The sequence below is a fragment of the Equus przewalskii genome, chromosome 27 (assembly GCF_037783145.1).
Source record: "Equus przewalskii isolate Varuska chromosome 27, EquPr2, whole genome shotgun sequence".
NCBI classification, from domain to species: Eukaryota; Metazoa; Chordata; class Mammalia; order Perissodactyla; family Equidae; genus Equus; species Equus przewalskii.
This window is the reverse complement of record NC_091857.1, coordinates 41,333,251-41,352,726: the sequence shown is the minus strand read 5'-3', so window position 1 is coordinate 41,352,726 and position 19,476 is coordinate 41,333,251. Positions and strand designations below refer to the sequence as shown.

Sequence of the window (19,476 nt, the reverse complement as noted above, 5' to 3'; positions counted from 1 at the left end):
GAAAGGCAATTCATAGTCACTCTGTTGATAAGAGAGGGGTCAGTTGAACTGGTCCTGGAGGCCCCAAGATTACGACGACACCCTATATGCCTCTTCACCTGGCTGTTCATATGTAGCCTTTATAATAAACCAGTGTTTCCCACAGTTCTGTGAGCCATTCTAGGAAATTACTGAACCACAGGGAGGGGTCATGGAAACCCTGATTTGTAGTGAAGCCAGACAGAAGTGTGGGTACCCTGGTTTGAAGTGGGGGGCAGTCTTGTGGGACTGAACCCTTAACTTGTGGGGTCTGCACTAACTCCTGTTTTGAGCTGAGAAAGTTTTCCCCTGTGGTGATGGGGTGCTGGCAGGGCACCTATGGAGACATCATGCGCACCTGTGCTGAGATGATGACAGTCATTGAAAGACATCCAAGACCCACGAAGCAAGAGATGCTGTACCAGTGTGGCCTGGAGCCTTAACATCCTCAGCTGGTCTACAAATTTAATGTAACTCTCACCAAGATTCCAGGTATTCACAGCTCAGGAGCTGAATCCTGAATATACGCAGGAGAGTAATGGGCCAAGGAGTCCAAGCGACTCCTAGAGCGGCAGGCGGGATCTTCCCTGGCAGACATTGGCTTTGAAGGAAGCTCCGGAGCCAGGGCAGTGGGAGCCAGGTCAGGGGTGGGCAGAAATGACCAATGGAATGAAATAGCCAGGATGGAGCTCCACGGCCAGGTGGCAGATGACACTGTCGTTGACTGGACAGTGGGTGGCCTTTTCTCAGATTCAGAAGGTCTGAGGGACACTTGCTCACAGTCTATTGTTTTCAGTGATATATGAAAACACCTCTGAATCAGTAAGAAAAAAGAAAAACTAGTAGAAAAATGGGCCTAAGATATGAGTAGTCAGCTCACAGTGGAAGGGATGCCAATGAAGAGGGTCACTGGTGACAGGACAGACGCAGGATGGCTGCAGTGCACGCATGGACACCCATCCAAGTGGAGGGGTCAGGGTGTGCGGGAGTTGGGGTCTGGACCCCAGGGTCACTGAGTTAGGCTGCAGGGGAACAAGTGATCTGCCCCTTCAGAACCATTGGGCATCACCCAGTAAAGCTGGACCTCCCACCCCTGGCCCCCTGCAGTTCCGCTGTGAGGCCACTGCCCAGGACCCTGCTTGTGCCGGATGTGACCAGAGGTTCACCAGGGTCAGCTCTGATGGTAGATGGAGGAGCCTCCGAAATACCCACTGAAGTGACCAGCAGGTCCCAAGACCCCTTCAGTCTCTTAAAAAGGACTGGGGTTACTTTTGGTCTTTGCTGTGTTAGACTTTAAACTGAGAACAAGCTTATTTGACCAGAAGCAGACCATGCATGGCCAACAGTGACTCAGGAATACAAATGGCCCAACTCTGTGTCCCCAAGAGCTTGGGGAAGTCCTGGCTGAGACAGGACACAAATTCAGCGGGAAACGTGTTTTTATGTTTCTAAAATCGATTCGTGGGAGAAACAAGTTCTCAGAATTGTAGTATCCCTCAGTTTTCAGGCCAAAAAAGGGCCTCTGAGAGGCTATGTTTTTTTGCCACGACCTCCTCAGAGCTCCTTGGAGGATTTGTGGCTCTATGGTCAGTGCGCGTATCTGTGAGGCCCAGGTGATGGAGGCTCTGAGTTGGCTCAGCATCTCTCCATGATCTGCTACCACTGGTGATGCCCTGTGCTCTGAGCAGCTCTACACGAAGCTCTGTGATGACTCCTGGGTTGACTTTAATACTCAGAAAATAACACAGGAAATACTGTCAGGAGGGGCACCTTCCTCTGGGAGGACGAGATGCTGCAGTCAGGGCCCAGGCACCTCCTTGGAGCCAGAAGACACTTACTGTAGTTCAGTGGGAGGTGAGGGGGAACTGGGGCCCCAGAGCTCCAGCCATGCCAGTGCTACACAGAGGACTCAGGTACCATCTATAGCCAAATGCTCTGACTAGGGGCCACACCCACCTTGGGAGACGCAACAGATGGGAGATGTGCATTGTGGGGTCATCCTGGGCCTTGCAGCCACCCCAAGGGTCAGCCTTGTCCCTCCCCTCATAGAGGCGCCAAGTGAAGGCTCCAGGTTACAGCACTCCCGAGGGTAGGGTGGGGACTGAATCCACCAGGACTCCAGTGGGGAGGGTGAGGAGCATGCCCACCCTAGGCTGCTTGTTTACTACTGAGTGGGCTGAGGAAGTGGGAGAGGGAACTGCCTCTGTACAAAGGCAGAACCCCAAGGAGGAGGGGGTTTCATGTGTTCCATTTGTCCATTCTAAGAGTTAGGAACTATTTTATTTACAATACTGAAAACAAGTCTGCTGTATTCTATGTAAGGAGTAGAAATTTCTCTTGTACTTTTACAGTCAGGTTCCACTCATGAAATTAAGCCCCAGCATGGGCTGGCACTTCTGCAGCCCCACAAGACAGCCATGTCCAGCAGGGCCCTCAGTTTGGGGGAGTCCCTGATTCTCAGAGTTCAAAGGGAGGGGTCCATCTTCCACCAACCCTGCGTCCCTGTGTTCTGGAGTATCCTGCGGGCACCATGGCCATCAGAAGAGGCCCCTGCTCAGGGGCTGGAGCCTGGTCCCTGTGCGCCGGCTCAGCTCCTCGAGAACCTGCTTCTCCTTCTGGTACATCTGAAAGAAAGGAAAGGAGAACAACTGTGGACTCGCCCAGCTGGCCTGGCCTCCTCAGGTCCTGGGAAGTCCATTGCTCATCCCAGGGGTCCCCTTTTCTGCAAGCCCCTCCCCATGGCCCATGTCCATGGCTGTGGCATGAGGGAGCCTCGGCCTCTCACACAGGCTGAAGGGCAGTTTGGGGTTCTGCTCTCCGTTGCCAGCACTGGCACAAAGGGAGTGCTAACACACTGCCTGCGGGGGGGGGGGGGGGGGGGGGGGCGGGGGAAACGGTGGAGCAGCAGGAGGGCTGGGGGCCAGGGCTGAGGTGGTGGTCTCAGGTAGGAAAGAGGAGAGCCTGCCTGGGGTCGCAGAATGTGGCAGATGGGGTGGCTAGGGAGGATGGGACATGGGCCAGCCAGGCCCAGGATGTACAGGAGGCGGGTGCGTGAGGACAGACCCTCCTGGGGGAATGGGCGGGTGGGTGGGGAAACCCCAGGAGGGCTGGGTCCCTGGAAGACTGGCCCCACTGGAGGTGCCATCATTGAAGGATTTCCTGGTCTGTGGGTGTGGGGAGGAGGGGAGCGAGGGGCCACAGCAGGGTCAGTATCCGACTGGGAGCAGGGCCCAGCCAGTGTGTGGCTGGTGTGGACCCAGCCTAGGATGGGTCCCTGGGAGGCCAAAGGCATCAAGGACTTTTTTGTTAATGAGAAAAAGTCTTTTTACGCCTTTTAGAAAACCTGATTGTTTTATTACAAATATAATTTGAGTTTATTAAACACAATATAGTGCATATATACCAACACAGACCTTCATAAATGGTGTAAATGTTGACCCTTTGATGAAACAAACTGCTAAATAACTTTACCCAACAGTCTCTATTGGACGCCTGCACATCCTAAATCCTGTTCCAATTGATAAGTATTGTCACAATTTCTCTTGTAAAGATTTTCTAACTTTAAGCCATTAGAATTTTATAGAATTTATAGCATTCAGTCTCTCTGCTCAGACCTTCCTTTCAGTAGTGAATAAATAGCACAGTTAACAGCATTTGGGGAGCCCAATATTTAAAACAGATTGTCTTTTTTATAAAGCAGACATTTATAAAATTCCGTATTTTACTGTTTTTTCCAATTTTGGTTTTTATACTTGACTGTAACAGGCAGGTTGGGTGGCCCTGTTTCCTGGGTGGTCTGATGCACATGGCAGGGCACCCCCTTGCACATGCCAATGGACAGGGGTGACCTTACCTTCTGCCATTCGGCCTCCGTGCTGTGTGTGAACCCCAGCAAGTGACAGAGCCCATGTGTGGCAGTCACCTGTCAGAACAATTAAAAGCCACCTCAGGGGCTAATATGACCAAGCTGTGAGCCCAGGGAGGGGAGGAGGAGGCAGGGAGAACTCAGCTTACACCGTGGAGGCTAGAACCCTCCTCCCTGCCCGGGCAGGACTGTGGGAGCAGGTGGCAGCAGCACCGAGGGTGTGGGCAGGGGGTGAGGACACAGGGGTGCAGTCAGGGGGCAGCAGGTAGGCCAGGGCCCTGTCACGGGATGTGAAGATCAGGGTCTCCCCTGGGGTGGGGTGGGGAGGGGGCGGGGTGGCGGAGTGGGGACTGTGGAGACATCCAGAACAAGGGGGGCTAAGTGGAGGGTACCAAGGTTGTTGGCAGGAGCCCACATGCAGCTAGGAGCCAGCAGGGAGGAGAGCGGCCTGGCCACTCACATGGTCCTAAGAGTGGGGATGGTCCTCTGCTGCGGGTAAGAGAATCTTCAGGAGGTGTGGGGGAGTGGAAGCAGACGTCCACGACTGCCCCCCCAGGGCTCCCAGGGTGCACAGCTGCTGCCAGAGGTTCCAGAGCTGAAGCCTGTGCTGACCATCCTGCCCATGCTGGGGCTCCTGTCACTCTCAGGAGGAAACCACAGCCTCCTCCTTGGGCAAGTCCCACCCTCACCCCCCTCACCCGAGGAAGCAGGCAGGCCCCTAACACCTGCTCCCACTGGGTCTGGCTGGGAGGCTCTGCTGCAAGGCACACAGAAGCACTAGGATCCCCAAAAAGGTAATTCAGGGTACAGCTGTTCAGCCAAAGGAAGGCACCTCAACTGAATCCACGGGGAAGTTAAAATATGATTCAGTTACATACATAGTTTTTCAGAACACCCTCATCCCCTTTTTTCCTTTTTTTCATCAAGCTGAAGAAAGACAGATCCGGAACGTTCTGGAGGCTAGAGTCCTGCCCCCTTTGGGCAGTTTAGTAAAAAGCTTATTCAGCAGGTCTGAGTCAGCTAAACACAGCCTGTTGATCTCCAGAGAGAAAAGCTAAAACAGGGCCACTTCTGGGAGCTTCCATTTTCCCCATTACGTAGATGTTCTCTATCCTCTCCACTCACCCAACACTGCCCCCAGCCTGCAGACCCCAGGCTCCAGGCTCTCTACTCTCTCTCTGTGGGATGATGAGAGGGGTGCTGCCCTCAACAACCCTTGTCCTACACGTGGACGACAGTGTGGACGCAGGTGTCACATCTGTAACCTCTTCATGGCCTGGATGAAGGACATTGGTGTTTATTTCGCTATCAGGTTCTGTCATTTCAGCATTCCCACTTACAGTCAGGATGTCATAGTAATCTTCATTTTCTTTGCACTGCTGGAAGATATACTCTACTCCTAGGAAAATGTCTCCCAAATTATAGTCATCGGGAAAATCTGGCTGGGGAATTTCACCTGCTTTCAGATTCTGCAAGGAGGAAACACAGAAGTGGAGAACATGACCTCAGGAATGCTAAGCCCACCACAGGCCTACAGATCTCACTCTGGGAGACCCCCTCACAGTCCCCAGGTGGGCAGGGGGTGGTGTTCAGCAGAGTCCCTACACCAAGTGACTTAAGATGTTTCCACCTTGTCACATGAGTTACTTTCCATTTCTTTCATCCTTCCCAATGCAAAATCACACAGATCTACAACTTCTATGGAGTTAAACCACCACATGGATACAATTTTGTATTTCTGTTCTTTCGGCTTGGTATTTTGTCTTAAACAATCTTTCACATTTTTTTCCCACATAAAGACCATAAAAACCAGTCCATTCAGTTGAGGACTGTCCACACTAAGCTAGTCACCCATAGATGAATACTTAAGGTGTTAACATTTTTTCTTCCCGTTAGGGAAAATAAGTGAATATTTTAATATTATACACAATGTTTTATCTTCTCCCTTCTTTTATTTTCTTAGGTGTGACACTAGTGGGTTAAAGAGTACACATATGTCTAAACGATCTTCAAGTACATGGGCAAACTGCTTTCCAAAAGGCTTGCACCAATTTATGTTGCTACTAACAATGTGTGAAGCCTTGAATGAGACATTTACTTAATGGAGATACTGACCTGACAGCATATTTATTTATATTTCACATATTTGTTGAAAATATTTACCCAAGTCAGTTCTTTCATTTTCAGTGTTATTTAAATTTTTCAACCACACATATTCATTATTGAATCACGCTTACAACTGTAGAAGACTTCATTTCTCTTTTAATTCGCTAATAGCATTAAGAGGAGACAGAGGAGTCCAATTGCCTTTTCTCCTCCAGTGATGGGCATCAATCAATAGGGGTTGATCTCTATTTTTGTGTATATTTCAAAGTTTTCAAAATAAAACTTAAAAATCACATCTGTAGTATAATCAACACAAGAAATTTACACTGGATAGTAGGCTAGATAAGGTGAAGAGGAAAACACTTTTTACCTCATGAAATGGAAAAGAAAGCACATCGGTTGGGATGTTTTTCTCTCTGTAGATTCTATTAATGTGCTGAATATTCTTGTTGTCAACACAAATGATCCCCAGGTCGAATTTCTGCACTCCTAAAATATTCCTTACTATTTCTATCTTCTTGCGGAGTGGTACTCTCCGGAGGGGGATGGCTCGCTGTAGATTTCTGAGCACCAAACTCATTTCAAGAACAACTCAGCCCTTTAAAAATGCTTGTAAAGGAACCTGTGGTTAAATTTTAAGAGAAGACAAATCAGTACCAGGAAGTGATAATTCTGTAAAAACACACATGCACACACAATCAAATCACTTTATTTGGTGAAATTCATTGAAAAATTGAAGAGAATTTATATTTCATCATAAGAAAGATAGAAAAACGAGGGAACATAAAATGAAGTTAGAGAGTCAGGCATGCCAGAAGAGAGAACAACAGCCAGTAGGAAATTAAGGCCAGTGGAGGGGAAGGACCACAAGGAGGAGGGGGCTGTGGGGGGGCAGGGTGAGATGGTGGAGGGAGGATGAGGGTAGGTTAGGGGAGCAGGGCGGTACGGTGGGGGGAGCTGGGTGGACTGGGATGAGAGGATGTGAGGGGAGCAGCGTGGTATGAGGGGAGGTTGGGGAGCCAGGAACGGGATGGTGAGGGGAGCAGAGTGGTACCGGATGAGGGGAGAAGCGTGGTATGGGATGAGGCGAGGTCGGGGAGCAGGGTGGTACCGGATGAGGGGAGGTAAGGGGAGCGGGGTGGTACCGGGTGAAGGAGGTGGGGGAGCGGGGTGGTACGGGATGAAGGAGGTGGGGGAGCGGGGTGGTACGGGATGAAGGAGGTGGGGGAGCGGGGTGGTACGGGATGAAGGAGGTGGGGGAGCGGGTGGTACGGGGTGAAGGAGGTGGGGGAACCGGTGGTACGGGGTGAAGGAGGTGGGGGAACCGGTGGTACGGGGTGAAGGAGGTGGGGGAGCGGGTGGTACGGGGTGAAGGAGGTGGGGGAACCGGTGGTACGGGGTGAAGGAGGTGGGGGAGCCGGTGGTACGGGGTGAAGGAGGTGGGGGAGCCGGTGGTACGGGGTGAAGGAGGTGGGGGAGCCGGTGGTACGGGATGAAGGAGGTGGGGAGCGGGTGGTACAAGGTGCCGCAGGTGGAGGGCTGGGCCTTACCAGGCCCGGCTTCCCGAGGGACCGCTCAGGGGGACACCCCGGCCCTGAGCGCAGGCCCCCGGCCGCACACGAGGCGGTACGACGCTCCGGTTGGGAGGGAGGAAGCAGCGCGCACAAGAACCGGTGCCGATGCCAGGGACCGGGGCCTGGAACCCGCGCACCGGAAGCCCCGCCGCAGCTCAGCGGGGAGGCGGAACGCGAGCGCGGCCGCGCGCGGCCGGAAGCGGGCCGCGCGGGACGGACCGGAAGTCGGCCACCTTTTTTCCGCCCGCGGCGCGCAGCGAAGGCAGCGACTGGTGGCTGCGGGTCGCTTCTGCGAGTCCAGCCCGGTACCGAGGGACCTGGGGCGGCGGCGTCCCCGAGCCGAACGGTGAGCGGCGCGCGGCCGGGCCGGGCGGATGTCCCCCTGCGCCGCCGGCCCGGGGGCTAACGGAGGGCCGGGGCTCACGGCGGGGCGCGGCGGCCTGGCCCTGAGGGTCCAGGGCGCCTCCCCGCCGGCCGCTGGGCCCCTGAGCCCGCTCCCGGTGGTCCTCCGGGCGGAACGCGGGTTGTTCCTGCGTCTCCAGAGTCGTTAGTGCTCCGGGGGCTCGGAGAAGAATTGGGTGGGAGGAGACCCTGAAACCCCGCTGCTCGGTCAGCGCTGCGTTGTGACTGGCGACGGAGAAACGCCTCTCTTTAAGCTGAGAACTGTACCGGCTTCATTTTCTTAGTACCGTTTCAGGGTTTTCGTGAATTTACCAATTTAGTAAAATGATTTGACTTTTTTCTTCTTTTTTCAGTCTTAAAGGATCCCACTTTAAACCTCCGTAACAAAGTAGTGTATTTATTTGTATTCCTCTCTACCCTGTGCTCCAAAAAAATCCTCTGGCTCAGAAAATACGAATTGCGGCCTGTTGCTTTGCCTGCCTTTTAAATAATTATCCTTAGAGTGTGACGTGATTGAAAGTTCTTTTGTTAGTCCTCTAGTAGGACATGGCTGTAATGATCTGAATCTTTGTCTTTCAGCTTATTCTAAAGATGAAGGGGAGCTCCCTGCTTCAACAGACTGTTCAAGGAAGAGGACTCCTTTTGCACACGTACTTTTTGTTACCTTCCAATAATTAGATCAGAAGATGAACCCAACTAATCCTTTTGGTGGGCAGCAGCCTGTTTTCCCAACATCTTCTAGTAGTTCCATGGGAACATTTCAGGCTAAGCCACCATTTCGATTTGGTCAGCCTTCCCTTTTTGGACAAAACAATACGTTATCTGGGAAAAGTTCAGGATTTTCACAGGTATCCAGCTTTCCGGCATCTTCAGGAGTAAGTCATTCTTCTTCAGCACAAACAGGATTCTCCCAAACCTCAAATGTCGGACTCTTTTCTGGACTTGAGCACACTCCGGCTTTTGTAGCTACTTCTGGACCTTCAAGTTCATGTGTACCCGGAAACCCAGGATTTAGTTTTAAATCACCCAACATTGAGGCTTTGGCAGGTACTTCTACTTTTGGACCAGAAACTGGAGAAATAGCAACCACTGGTTTTGGGAAAACTGAATTCAGCTTTAAACCTCGGGAAAATTCAATGTTCAGACCAATATTGGGGGCTGAATCAGAGCCAGAGAAAACTCAGAGCCAAATTACCCCTGGATTTTTCACATTTTTCCACCCAATTAGTAGTGGACCTGGAGGACTGGCCCCATTTTCTTTTTCTCAGGTGACTAGTAGTTCAGCTACCAATTCAACTTCTACCTTTTCAAAACCAGTTAATAGTAATAATTCATTGCCTGCTTTTACTTCTGATTTGTCAAACCAAAATGCAGAGGAAGAGAAGAGAGGCCCTAAATCACTGTTTGGAAGTTCTAGTAGTAGCTTCACCAGCTTCTCCACATCTTCAGGGTCTTTGGGTGAACACTTCCCGGTTAGCAAAACAGGTGCCCGACAAGGATGTGAAGAAGCTGTTTCCCAAATGGAGCCACTTCCCAGCCTCATGAAAGGACTGAAAAGAAAGGAGGACCAGGATCGCTCCCCAAGGAGACACGGCCATGATGCAGCAGAAGACTTGGACCCCCTGTCAAGGGGCGATCATCCTCCAGACAAAAGACCTGTTCGTCTGAGTCGACCCCGAGGAGGCACTTTGTTTGGTCGGACGATACAGGATGTCTTCAAAAGCAATAAAGAAGTAGGTCGTCTGGGCAACAAGGAATCTAAAAAGGAAATTGGCTGTGCTGAGTCTGGGGAAAATGACCACATGGCTATCCCAGGAGGCAGTCAGTCTGTCCTGGCACCTTCCCGTCTTCCAGGTCTGAATAAAGAGGAAGAAACTGAAAGTAGAGATAAAAAGGAAGGTGAGCTCTAAAAATGTACAACATTTAGTAAATCCTGCTTGCAAGTTCTCGGTAAATTTCCCTGGATGTTAGCTTGAATTTCCTGGAAAATTGCCTGTAAACATTAGGAATGAAATGTAGCATTGGATCTTGGAGCAGGTCTTACAACCATGAAATCTTTCCTCTTACGTAATTAGAGCTTCCTGTTGTTTGAAAACATTCCCTCCAATAGGTTTCTGTGTCTGTTCTTTGATCCCCTAGATTCTCTAAGAGGAACTCCTGGGCGACAGAGTAAAAGAAGTGAGAGCACAGAGAGTCTTGGGGGCTTGTCTCCTGCTGAAGTCACAGCAATCCAGTGCAAGAACATCCCCGACTATCTCAATGACAGAACCATTCTGGAGAACCACTTCGGCAAAATTGCTAAAGTGCAGCGCATCTACATCAGGCGCAACAAGAAGCTCGCCGTGGTGTATTTTTTTGATCATGTGAGTACTCCCAACAAAAGGTCACTTGAACTTTGTCACTTTAAAACCTATTTTTTTCCTCAGCTATGCATTTTTATTTTATTTTTTATTTTTTTAATTAAGATTATGATAGTTAACAACCTTGTGAAATTACAGTTGTACATCATTATTAGTCAAGTTATAGGTACATGACTTCACTGCTAGTGCCCTCCCCCCACCCCCCTTTCCCCTGGTAACCACCAATCAGTTCTCTTTGTCCATATGTTAACTACCACCTATGAGTGGAGTCATACAGAGTTCATCTTTCTCGTCTGACTTATTTCACTCAACATAATACCTTCAAGGTCTATCCATGTTGTTGTGAATGGGACGACTTTGTCCTTTTTTATGGCTGAGTAGTATTCCATTGTATATATATATATACCATATCTTCTTTATCCAATCATCAGTTGCTGGGCACTTACGTTGGTTCCATGACTTGGCTATTGTGAACAATGCTGCGATGAACATAGGGGTGCATGGGACTTTTGGAATTGCTGATTTCAGGTTCTTAGGAGGATAGATACCCAGTAGTGGGATGGCTGAGTCATAAGGTATTTCTATTTTTAACTTTTTGAGGAATCTCCATACTGTTTTCCATAGTGGCTGTACCAGTTTGCATTCCCACCAACAGTGTATGAGGGTTCCTTTTTCTCCACAGCCTCTCCAACATTTGTCACTCTTTGTCTTGGATATTTTTGCCATTCTAAGAGGTGTAAGGTGATATCTTAGTGTAGTTTTGATTTGCATTTCCCTGATTAATGATGATGAGCATCTTTTCATGTGTCTATTGGCCATCCGTATATCTTCTTTGGAGAAATGTCTGTTCATGTCTCCTGCCCATTTTGTAATTGGGTTGTTTGATTTTTTATTGTTGAGTTGTGTGAGTTCTTTGTATATTATGGAGATTAACCCTTTGTTGGATAAATAACTTGTAAATATTTTTTCCCAATTAGTGGGCTGTTTTTTTGTTTCAATCCTGTTTTCCCTTGCCTTGAAGAAGCTCTTTAGTCTGATGAAGTCCCATTTGTTTATTCTTTCTATTGTTTCCCTCGTGAGGGGTTATGGTGTCCGAAAAGATTCTTTAGAAGCTGATGTCAAAGAGTGTACTGCCGATATTCTCTTCTAGAAGACTTATTGTTTCAGGCCTAATCTTTAGGTCTTTGATCCATTTTGAGTTTATTTTAGTAAATGGTGAGAAAGAATGGTTGATTTTCATTCTTCTACATGTGGCTGTCCAGTTTTCCCAGCACCATTTGTTGAAGAGACTTTCTTTCCTCCATTGTAGGCCCTCAGCTCCTTTGTTGAAGATTAGCTGTCCATAGATGTGTGGTTTCATTTCTGGGCTTTCAGTTCTGTTCCATTGATCTGTGCACCTGTTTTTGTACCAGTACTATGCTGTTTTGCTTACTGGAGCTTTGTAGTATGTTTTGAAGTCAGGGATTGTGATGCCTCCAGCTTTGTTCTTTTTTCTCAGGATTGCTTTAGTAATTCGGGGTCTTTTGTTGCCCCATATGAATTTTAGGATTCTTTGTTCAATTTCTGTAAAGAATGACATTGGAGTTCTGATTGGGATAGCGTTGAATCTGTAGATTGCTTTAGGTAGTATGGACATTTTAACTCTGTTTATTCTTCCAATCCATGTGCATGGAATGTCTTTCCATCTCTTTATGTCGTCATCGATCTTGTAGTTTTCGTTGTATAGATCTTTCACTTCCTTGGTTAAATTTATCCCAAGGTATTTTATTCTTTTTGTTGCGATCGTGAATGGGATTGAGTTCTTGAGATCTTTTTCTGTTAGTTCATTGTTAGCGTATAGAAGTGCTACTGATTTATGTATGTTGATTTTATACCCTGCAACTTTGCTGTAGCTGTTGATTGTTTCTAAGAGTTTTTCTATGGATTCTTTGGGGTTTTGTATGTATGAGATCACGTCGTCTGCAAACAGCGAGAGTTTTACTTCTTCATTGCCTATTTGGATTCCTTTTGTTTCTTTTTCCTGCTGAATTGCTCTGGCCAAAACCTCCAGTACTATGTTGAATAAGAGTGGTGAAAGTGGGCACCCTTGTCTTGTTCCTGTTCTGAGAGGGATGGGTTTCAGTTTTTGTCCGTTGAGAATGATGTTGGCTGTGGGTTTGTCATATATGGCCTTTATTATGTTGAGGTACTTTCCTTCTATACCTATTTTATTGAGGGTTTTTATCATAAATGGATGTTGGATCTTGTCGAATGCTTTCTCTGCATCTATTGAGATGATCATGTGGTTTTTGTTTCTCATTTTGTCAGTGTAGTGAATCACGTTGATTGACTTGTGGATGTTGAACCATCCCTGTGTCCCTGGTATAAATCCCACTTGATCGTGGTGTATAATCTTTTTGATGTATTGCTGTATTTGGTTTGTCAAAATTTTGTTGAGGATTTTTGCATCTATGTTCATCAGTGATACTGGCCTGTAGTTTTCCTTCTTTGTGTTGTCCTTGTCAGGTTTGGGGATCAGGGTGATGTTGGCTTCATAGAATGTATTAGGGAGTGCCCCATCTTCCTCTATTTTCTGGAATAGTTTGAGAAGGATAGGTATTAAATCTTCTTTGAATGTTTCGTGGACTTCTCCAGAGAAGCCATCTGGTCCTGCACTCTTATTTTTGGGGAGGTTTTTGATTACTGTTTCTATTTCTTTACTTGTGATTGGTCTATTCAGATTCTCTGTTTCTTCCTGATTCAGTTTGGGGAGGTTGTATGAGTGTAGGAATTTATCCTTTTCTTCTAGGTTGTTCAATTTGTTGGCATATAGTTTTTCATAGTATTCTTTTATGATCCTTTGTATTTCTTCGGTATCTGTTGTGATTTCTACTCTCTCGTTCCTAATTTTATTTATTTGAGACTTCTCTTTTTTTTTTTTAGTGAGTCTGGCTAAGACTTTGTTGATTTTGTTAATTTTTTTGAAGAGCCAACTCTCTGTTTCATTGATCCTTTCTACTGTCTTTTTTGTTTCAATGTCATTTATTTCTGCTCTAATTTTTATTATTTCCCTCCTTCTACTGACTTTGGGCTTTGTTTGTTCTTCTTTTTCTAATTCCGTTAGGTGTCGTTTGAGGTTGTTTATGTAAGATTTTTCTTGCTTATTGAGATGAGCCTGTATTGCAATGAATTTCCCTCTTAGGACTGCCTTTGCTGCGTCCCAAATAATTTGGTATGGTGTGTTTTCATTTTCATTTGTCTCCAGATAATATTTCATTTCTTCAATAATTCATTGTTTGTTCAGTAGCATGTTGTTGAGTCTCCACATTTTTGCTCCTTTCCCAGCTTTATTCTTGTAGTTGATTTCTAGTTTCATAGCGTTATGATCAGAAAAGATGCTTGATATTATTTCAACCCTCCTGAACTTATTGATGCTTGCTTTCTTTCCCAAGATATAGTCTCTCCTTGAGAATGTTCCATGTGCGCTTGAGAAGAATGTGTAACCTGCTGTTTTTGGATGAAGTGTCCTATATATATTTATTAGGTCCATCTGATCTAATTTTTCATTTAATTCTATAATTTCCTTGTTGATTTTCTGTCTGGATGATCTGTACATTGGTGTTAATGAGGTGTTGAGGTCCCCTACTATTATTGTATTGCTGTTGATGTCTCCTTTTAGTTTTGTTAATAGTTTTTGTACGAATTTTGGTGCTCCTATGTTAGGTACGTATATATTTATAAGTGTTATGTCATCTTGGTGGAGCGTCCCTTTTATCATTATATACTGCCCCTCCTTGTCTTTCTTTACCTGTTTGGTTTGAAGTCTACTTTGTCTGATAGAAGTATGGCAACACCTGCATTCTTTTGTTCATTATTAGCTTGGAGTATTGTCTTCCATCCCTTCACTCTGAGTCTGTGTTTGTCTTTGGGGCTGAGATGTGTTTCCTGGAGGCAGCATATTGTTGGATCTTGTTCTTTGATCCATCCTGCCATTCTGTGCCTCTTGATTGGAGAGTTCAGTCCATTTACATTTAGAGTGATTATTGAAACGTGGGGGCCTACTGTTGCCATTTTATCACTTGTTTTCTGGTTCTTTTGCATTTCCTTTGTTTCTCGTCCCATGATTTTTGGATTCCTAATTCAAGTAGGTAAATTTCTGTATTGTCTTTCTTCTTATTTGTAATTTGTGTCTTTATTCTTGTTATTTGTTTAGTAGTTACCAGGTGGTTTGTATAACACATCTCATAGATGAGATAGTCCTCTTTCCAATAGCCTCTTATTTCCTTAAATTAAAACGTTCCATCCCTTTTCTCTTCCCCTTCTAGGTTGTTATTGTCAGATTATTTTTTCTCTTCTTTTTTGTGTTGTGAGTTTGTGGTTAAAATGTGTAGATTGTGTTTATTCTTGGTGTTTCCGTTCCATTTACCTTTAATGTTTTATTTAAGTTTTGCTAACCTGTTCTGATGGAGAGCTGCTACTTTCTGTTATTGTCCTTCTGCTTATCTCCTTTGTTCTGGATTTTGTAACCCTTTTCCTTGTTTTAATTTTTCAGGAATGAGGTTCTTCCTGAGCATTTCTTGAAGAGGAGGTTTTGTGGCGATGAACTCCCGTCACTTTTGTTTATCTGGGAAAGTTTTTATTTCTCCATCGTATTTGAAGGATATTTTCTCTGGGTATAGTATTCTTGGCTGCAGGTTTTTGTTCTTCAGAGTTTTGAATATTTCATTCCAATCTCTTCTAGCCTGTAAGGTATCTCCTGAGAAATCTGCCGACGACCTGATGGGGTTTCCTTTGTAAGTTATTTTCTTTTTTCTGGCTGCCCTTAGTATTTTCTCTTTGTCATTGACTTTTGCTAGTTTCACTACTATATGCCTTGGGGTTGGTCTTCTTGCATTAATAAAGTGTAGAGATCTATTGGCTTCTGTCACATGCAGTTCCATCTCTCTTACCAAGTCTGGAAAGTTCTCAGCTATTATTTCCTTGAACAGGCCTTCTGTCCCCTTCTCCTTCTCTTCTCCCTCTGGTATACCTATAATCCTTATGTTGCATCTCCTAATTGAGTTGGATAATTCTCAGTTTCCTCATTTCTTTTTAGTCTTAGTTCTCTCTCCTTCTCTGTCTGCAGCATTTCTGTATTCCTATCCTCCAAATTGCTAATTCTGTCCTCCATGTTATCGACGCTACCGTTCAGAGAGGCCAGATTTTTCTTAATGTCCTCCATTTTGTTCTTCATCTCCAGTATTTCTAATTGGTTCTTCTTTATAGTATCAAGCTCTTTTGTGACATAGATCCTGGACTCATTGAGATGTCTATCTGAATTCTCTTTTAACTCGTCGAGTTTTTTAATAATGGCAGTTTTGAAATCATTGTCATTTAGGTTATAGATTTCATTGTCTTTGGGATTGTTTTCTGGATGCTTATCATTTTTCTTCTGTTCTGGAGATTTAATGTATTTTTTCACACTGCTTGATGGCGTGGATTTGTGCCTCCGCATAGAGATAGAGTTTAGTCGCTGCTTCCACTTGTTGTGACTCGTGTCGGAGGGGAGCAGCTGTTTAGACTGCAGCAACCAGGAACCCTGCCATCTGTTACTGACTGGACCTGGACCCCTCCTTGTAGTCACAGTGATCCTGTGGGGTCCCTCGTCAGTTGTGGGGGCAGTCGCAAGGGGGCCTCAGGCTGCTGGTGCCTACTGTTGCAGCCCACTTAGATGCGCTCCCTCCTTGGAGTCTGCAGCGGTGTTATGGGCTTTCCAAGCAACTGGGAGTAGGATCACCTATAATCGCAGATTTATCACTGACAGAGCCCACAAAATCACACTTGTCCCAGCAGAGCTGTGGGTATCTTCTGCAGTATGTCGTTAGCTCACCTAGCTCTGCTACTTTTGCCCCAGGGCCTTCCAGCCTTGTGATTGCCAGTCGGGACCTCTCCACTAGTGCTATGCAGAGGCTTTCGCTGAGGCTGCTGTAGGAACCTGGTGTTCTCCCCTGGGCCATGTATCCATTTCACTGGAGCTCCACTCTGCCCCACACCAGTCTCATGGGATCTCTGGGAGCCCCTTGCCTTGCCTGGGACATGGCCAGAGTTCGTGGGCCTGGCGGCGGCTGACAAACTGCTGCCTTGTGGGGAATTCTGCTCTAGGGAGCTTCCTGGTATTCCGAATGCTGAGCGCGGCCTCCCTGCCAATGGAGAGCAGAAGCCCTCACTGCCGGGGGGGGTGCGGGACCCTGGAGCCTCCCCCTGGGCCACAGAACCGGGTGCTGGAGCTTCACCCCACTCCCCAAGCACGTCCACAGGAAGTCTGGGCGCCCCCTGCACCGACCTGTGCATGGCCAGAGACCGTGGGCCCAGCAGCAGCTGGCGGGCTGGTGCGGAGCCGGGGAATCCGCTCTCTGGGAGCTTCCCTTTGTTCTGGTTTCTGGGCGGGGCCTCCCTGCCAATGGCGAGCAGAGGCCTTCCCTGCCGGTGGGTGCGGACCCTCGGGATCCCCCCTGGGCTTAGGTGGAATCGCGGGGTGCTTAGGTAGGGCTGTTGTCACCTATTTCCACTGTCACTCTGCTGGTGAGTGCACACTCCCACCCTTGGTGCGTGGTGATGCTATTGGGGAGTCAGCTGGAAGAGAGCCTCTTGCAGGTACTAAGCTGTCCGGGGGTTGGAGAGTTTTCACCTATTTCCACCTCCTCCCAGGGGGAAGTCCATCAACCTTCCGATGTATAGCAGTATTAGTCTCTTAGGCATCTTGAGATGCTATCTGGATATCCTTTGTTAATTGGTGAATGTCCAATTAATTGTAGATTCGAAGGGGGAGAGACAAAGAAGACCACTCACTCCACCATCTTGGTTCCGCCCCTCCTAAAACCTATTTTTTCATCATAGTTACTTACTTGCTAGAATATGGTGCACTACTATAATATCTTATTTTTAACTTGGGGAGGCTGAAATGCACTATTTCACAACCTGGAGTCATTTGTGAAAAGCTTGCAATCTCTATTGAATGTAGTGTTCTAGAAATGCAGGGTGAGTGATTCCCATGAAGTCATTCCTCTGAAACGCATGGGAGTGGCTCTGTCACCTATTACACACATGTTTACATTACACACACATTACATTACACACCCATTACACACACATCACACAAAGTGAATTTTCTTGTTTTGTTTTTGATTTTATTTGGTTATGGTATATGATCATTGTGAACATTCAAACAGTACAGAAAAAGTACAATCCCCTTGTAATCCTGTCCTACAAGATAACTGCTGTTATTTGGTTTCTATCTTGACTTTCAACATGTGTATAAGTACATACAGATATAACACATTGGCTGTAGTGTGTACACATTTAGGGACTGCTCATGTTATGTAGTTTTATATCTTTATAATTTTTTTCTGAATATTCTTGTGGGGAAAAATTAGCTTCTGTAGGAATTTATAAAGTACAGAGCATGTTTTTATACTTTTGTTAAATGAGAAAAATAATTGCCTGTCAATGTAAGGAAGAAAACCAGAAAGTCTTATGGGAGGGGGTACAAAATCACCCATAATTCTAAGATATCAACTGTACATATGTTGGTTAATATCTTTGCAAATATGTAGTCACATTGTTTTTACACAAGTCGGATCAGGTTGCATATACGGTTTGGTAACCTCTTCGTGTAGCAATCTTTAGTATTTTCTGAAATCAAATAGTCTAGATTAGAAGGGGATTGTTAAATGCTCCATGGCATTCTATCCTGTTTACTTACTTGGCCAGTTTTCTTTTTTTGTTGTTTTCTTTTTTCTCCCCAAAGCCCCACTACATAGTTGTATATCCTAGTCATAGGTGATTCTAGTTCTTCTATGTGGGGTGCCACCACTGCATGGCTCGATGAGCAGTGTGTAGGTCTGTGTCCAAGATCTGAACCCAGGCAGCCGAAACAGAGCATGCCAAACTTAACCACAAGACCATGGGGCCGGCTGCTCATATACTTCTGATTAGTTTATATCCTTTGTTTAAATTCTTGAAAGTGGACGGTCTGTGCCAAAATGTATGCACAGTTTTAGGGCTTTTGCTACTTATTCCTTCCTATGGATTTAAAAAAAAATTCAGTGGCATTGATTACATTCACAGTGTTGTGCAACCATCCTCATTATCTATATCCAGAAGTTTTTCATCATCCCAAACAGAGACTCTGTAATTGTTTAGCAGTAACTCCCCATTCTTGCCTTCCCTTGGCCCCTGGTGACCTCTAATTCACTATCTCTATGAATTTGCCTATTCTAAAATTTGATATAAGCAGAATCATACAATATTTGTCCTTCGTACCTGATGTGTTTGAATTAGCCTGATGTTTCCCAGGTTCATCTGTGTGGTTGTACTTCATTCCTTTTTATGGCTGAATATTATTCCACTGTATGAATGTACCTCATTTGGTTTATGTACACATTTGTTGATGGACTCAGGTTGTTTGCTTCTTCCATCATGCTGCCATGAATGGAGTGTGCAAACATCTCTTTGAGACCTTGCTTTCAGTTCTGTTGGGTATATGTTTAGGAGTGGAATTGCTGGGTCATAGGGTAATCCTCATTTTTTTAAAGTTATTCTTTGGCTATTGCAGTGTGCTTATTCTTCTGGCAGAACCCTAAAACATATTTATGTAACAAATATATAATGTATAAATACACTGTTATCATAAGCAATTCATGTATACGTACAAAGCTAAGGTCTCTGATCACCCCATCTCTCCTTTTACCTAGGAGCAAGCATGGTTACCTAGTGTGGTGTGTATTTTTCTAGACATTTTCATAGGTCTATCTGTAGGTATATTAGTCGGTTTTGTGTTTTGTGATCAGTTGTGTTACACATGTATCATTCTGCAGCTTCCTTTTGTGTTGAAGTGTGACTTGGCAGTCTTTCCATTGCTGTGTGTGTAATCGGATGGTGCGAATCATCTTACCAAATGCCAACGAGGCCAAGCCTCTTGCTTCTATCCACAGTAAAGTTATTAATTTCAAAAGGGAGAAGAGGAAATACGTGCTTGTGAGCCAGGTAAGGGAGGTGAGGGCTGTGGCTGCCACAGCTAGAGGCAGATGATGTGGTCAGAACACGTATAGGTGGAGGCGTTGCGCTCCTGTACAGAGGTCTGTGCAGTGCATTTGAGTGTTTAATCTCAGTTGCTTTCGTCTCTTAATGTCCT

General features: G+C 46.1%; 2 protein-coding genes across 7 annotated transcripts in view; one reads left to right on the top strand and one right to left on the bottom strand.

Moving 5' to 3' along the window:
• Positions 1 to 2,279: 2,279 nt before the first annotated feature.
• On the bottom strand, positions 2,280 to 7,764 carry YBEY (ybeY metalloendoribonuclease). Of its 3 annotated transcripts, none has more exons than XR_011534061.1 (5): positions 7,540 to 7,677; positions 6,360 to 6,611; positions 4,344 to 5,352; positions 3,872 to 3,940; positions 2,280 to 2,642 (listed from the first exon to the last, which is right to left on the bottom strand). XR_011534061.1 is itself a non-coding variant. In XM_070598014.1 (5 exons), exons 2-5 carry the CDS (start codon positions 6,567 to 6,569, stop codon positions 2,556 to 2,558), a joined length of 495 nt encoding a protein of 164 aa, XP_070454115.1. In that variant the 5' UTR covers positions 6,570 to 6,611; positions 7,540 to 7,764; the 3' UTR covers positions 2,280 to 2,555. The 3 variants fall into 3 exon arrangements, 2 of the variants coding, with proteins under 2 accessions (XP_070454115.1, XP_070454116.1); XM_070598014.1 differs by having other exon boundaries at positions 5,224 to 5,352; positions 7,540 to 7,764; XM_070598015.1 differs by lacking the exon at positions 3,872 to 3,940 and having other exon boundaries at positions 5,224 to 5,352.
• A 6-nt stretch (positions 7,765 to 7,770) lies between these two features.
• Positions 7,771 to 19,476, top strand: part of MCM3AP (minichromosome maintenance complex component 3 associated protein) — a 57,394-nt gene continuing 45,688 nt past the window's right edge. For all 4 annotated transcript variants that reach the window (XR_011534047.1, XR_011534048.1, XM_070597995.1 and 1 more), the window contains exons 1-3: positions 7,771 to 7,909; positions 8,545 to 9,864; positions 10,105 to 10,328. Coding sequence is in view for 2 of the 4 variants with exons in the window: in XM_070597995.1 (XP_070454096.1) it covers positions 8,652 to 9,864; positions 10,105 to 10,328 (1,437 nt within the window). In the remaining 2 variants the exon portion in view is untranslated. The remainder of the gene's footprint in view (positions 7,910 to 8,544; positions 9,865 to 10,104; positions 10,329 to 19,476) is intronic.